A 3,677-nucleotide genomic window follows, 5' to 3' on the forward strand; every position below is an offset into this window, starting at 1 on the left:
CACCCGCCCACCCCAGCATTCGACCACCTGGAGACCGAGTACGTCAGCCGCGTGCGCCAGTGCGTCCAAAACACCGGACTGCCAACCACCTGCGCGGACTGGCTCTGACCTGGTCGGCCGCTCGGGCGGCGCTCCTCACGTGTGCAGACGCTTGCGGCATGGCCGTGCTCGCGCGAGACGATGCTTGCGGCCGGCCCCGGCCCGCGGCCCACAGCCCAGACCAGCGCGGCGCCGAGGACCGCCCTGTCCTACCGGCTGACTGGGCTCGTATAAACGTCCAGCGCGGGCCCTCCGCCGCTGGTCGATATGCTTTAGTCAGCGACATACTTTACCTCCCTGCTGCCGAAAGGCCCGCGCCAGGCGCCCGCCGTTCAGGGGGCGTCGGCGCTGCTGTTTGCATGGTGCGTTCACTGCTGCAGCCCTCAAAACCTTCCGTGATTGATATTTGCACTTCGCCGTCACTTTCATCAAGCAGAGGGGGCCAGCCTGCCCCCCCCCCCCCAAAATCGTGCCTATTAGGAACCTCCGGGACTCGAGCAATTGTTGCACTCTGCGCGTCTCCGTTGCGCCCCCACGCCGCGCTGTGCCGCGGGCCTTGCTTCCTTTGCACGGGCGTGCTGCCGGGCTCATGTGCATCAGCAGCGACCCTAGGGAACTTTCCAGACCGTGCCCCCAGCAGGGGAAAGCTACCGGGCTGCTGCACATGCGCGCACGACCCAGGAAGCGTGGCCGAGCTCGTACGCCACAATTTCAGGCCGCAGGGTTCTGTGTGTGTACAAGTGGCCCCTTGTCCCGGTTTCCTTGTGATGCATCCCTGTGGCGAGCCGGACCACACAGGCTTCTCGGCGCCGTGGCGTCGCTGCAGCTGCTCATACCTTGCCCTCGCAGCTGCATAGCGTCGCTGCCTGCCGGTCCTTACTCGCCCAAACCCCGTGCCATGGAATGACCGTCGTCGAGCACAGACAGTTGGTGGGCAGAATCGGCGTGTGGAGGCCACATAACAGCTCTCCCTTGCAGCGAAAGCGCTGTGTGTGACGGGGGATCTTATGCAAACCTCTCGCCATTGGGGGCTGCCCGACTCAGGCGGCCCCCTGCCCCTTCGCCCGCCCGCGGCCCCCTGCACTCACCGCATGGGCGGGTGCTGTTGCAGGGCTGCGCCTTTGTTGTCGTGAGTGGTGGTGCTCGCCGCACCATCTGTTGCTTCATGATTTATGCTTTCATAGCATTGGCTGGCTGTATGAATCCCCCTGAACGCGACGGACTCGGCATCTGCAGCGGGCACTGGTTGTGCGGGCGCAGTTTGCTGCAGAAGTTGAAAGGTCCTCATGCTCTGTACTGTTTGTGTGCGGTTGCTGACAGAACAACTTGAAATCACTTGTGTCTTCCTCTGTAATTGCAAAGCATCCGTCGTCCTTGAGGATGGGGGCCCCGCCGCGGCAGGCTGCGCGGACGGGCGGAGGGATCAACTGGCAGTCGAGGAGGCAGGGGGCAGGCGGTTGGTGGTAAATGCATCTGTGACGCGGCTGGGACGTCCTGTAGGAGGCTGCATATGTGACTGAGTATCGTGATGCTTGCAACTGGTGCCAGATATCGCCCCTGTAGGCGCCAAGCGGCTGCGGGCCGCCGCGAGTGTGTGCACACCCGACGGTCGCATGTTGTCGCGCGCGTGCCACTTCCCGCTCCTCGGCTCCCAACCAAAAGCTCTCCCTGTGCGGGCCCCGCATGCACTGGTCCACTATGGCATGACTGGGCGCAGGTGCGGCGGGCGCCTGAGGAGCGGCAGGCGCGACCGCAGCGCGGGCCGTCACTACCGCGCAGCACGACGTCTCACGTCACCCGGGGCCGCCAGTGGGGGCGGTCCAGCCATTAGCTGGCCCTCGTGCTCAATGAATATTTATAGTCGGTGCTACTCCCACCTCGTCTTCCTTAGCTCCTGAACGCGGGGTGGACATTCTTGCCGGACGTTCGCGGCCCAATCTCGCAGACGGACGCCCAGCAAGTGGCCTGCAGCGGAGCCACAGAGCCCGAGCCATGTCTAAAACGATGTCGCTGCTCGCGGTCTTGCTGCTGGCTCTCACCGCACAGGCCGCTGCGGACGCAGCGCCGAAGCCGGGCACGCCCAAGATGCCAGCCGTACCCAAACTGCAGATCAAGGCGTCGCCCGCCCCCGCCGCGGCGCCCTCCAAGGCAGCCCCTGCGCCCGCGAAGCCCGTAACACCTGCCCAGCCCTCCGGCAACCCGCCGCGCCTCGTGCCCGAGGCGGCGCCGGCGGGCGTCTGGCGCTACACCCTCAGGGTGACTGCTGGCGTCGTGGCGCCAGACTGCGGCGGCACGCGCAAGGCCCTTCTCATCAACAACATGTTCCAGCCCACTATGGAGGTCGCCAGCGGAGACACACTGGAGGTGCGGCGGGGGGAAAGGGCGCAAGTGCGGCGGCCAGATCGCCGTTCTCCTGGGGCGGATTATGGCGGGATGACATTGCGCCAGATCGCGTCTGGCGGCACGTCAGGCGGCCCCTCCACCATGCATGCAGTCGCCACTGCATGGGGACCTGCATGTTGCGTCCCACTTATGCGAAACGCCCATGCGGGCCCATGCACGCCACCCCATGCAAAACGCCCCAGGCGAACTTCCCATGCGAGCCGCCCATGCACGCCCGCCACACATCACCCATCCATGCAATGTCTCTCACGCCCCGCAGGTCATGGTCACCAACAACATCCCAAGCGTGAGTGGCACCCGCGCCTCACCCTCTGAGTCGCCGACGGCGGCTTGCACCGGCTCAACGGGGCCGGGGCGCTGCCGGCGGCCGCCCATGCATTTGCATGGCGGCCCCTATTCGCGCCTGGCTGCTGCGCCGCAGCGCCAGGGGTTGGGTGAGGCAGCCCCGCTGCAGCACAGCCGACATGAACCAGGTCCCCACATTCTGTCGCAAACATGCACACGTGCACACGCGTGCACACATATACATGCACACCCAAACACACTTTCACACGAAACACACACACTCTCACCCCTGTGTGTGCCCCCACTTTCCCGCACTGCCCGCCGTCCACTCGACAGGATTGGGTGGACATTACTAACAATGGCAGCATCTCCATCCACTGGCACGGCTTCCACCTGATTGGCAACCCTTGGTATGACGGTGCGTCCCCAGCGCCCGCGGAAGCACCTGGTCGAATGCGTGCCGACGCTGCTCCAAACTGCACGGCCGCGGCGCGGGCCGCGAGGCCCTGCTCGTGCCCGTCCGTGCGCCCGGGCCGGCGGTCTGCTTAAGAGCGGCGGCCCCGCAGCCGTGGCGCAAGGCCGCGCGGCGCGGCGGCGTTGGCCACCGAGGCCGCAGCTCGCGGCGGGCGCCGCCGCAGCTCTTCTCGCTGGGCTTCCCAGTGTGCAGTGCGGGACCCTTTCGTACGCCTGGCCGCTCGCGCGCCGCGCGCGCAGGCACCGCGTACATCGCCCAGTGCCCCATCCCGCGGGGGCAGTCCTTCCTCTACCGTTTCCAGGTCAACGAGCCCGAGGGGTGAGGGGCAGTCATAACATTCAATTGAATGTATATGCATATGAGCTGCATGTATGAACATACAAATTGTGTATGTGGTTGCACACATGTGAATCTACGTATAGATTGAGTTTGGTTGTTCGTTCGGCTGTGAGGAAGGGGGCGGAAGCTCACAGGA

General features: G+C 65.4%; 1 protein-coding gene across 1 annotated transcript; it reads left to right on the forward strand.

The window, feature by feature from the left end:
- Positions 1-2,043: 2,043 nt before the first annotated feature.
- Positions 2,044-3,524, forward strand: MNEG_15078 (Laccase-4; the record flags this gene model as incomplete). Its single annotated transcript, XM_014036451.1, has 4 exons — positions 2,044-2,403; positions 2,702-2,728; positions 3,064-3,145; positions 3,442-3,524. 4 exons carry the CDS (start codon positions 2,044-2,046, stop codon positions 3,522-3,524), a joined length of 552 nt encoding a protein of 183 aa, XP_013891905.1.
- Between the last annotated feature and the right edge of the window lie 153 nt (positions 3,525-3,677).

Source organism: Monoraphidium neglectum (assembly GCF_000611645.1).
Source record: "Monoraphidium neglectum strain SAG 48.87 unplaced genomic scaffold scaffold05009, whole genome shotgun sequence".
Taxonomy (NCBI): domain Eukaryota; kingdom Viridiplantae; phylum Chlorophyta; class Chlorophyceae; order Sphaeropleales; family Selenastraceae; genus Monoraphidium; species Monoraphidium neglectum.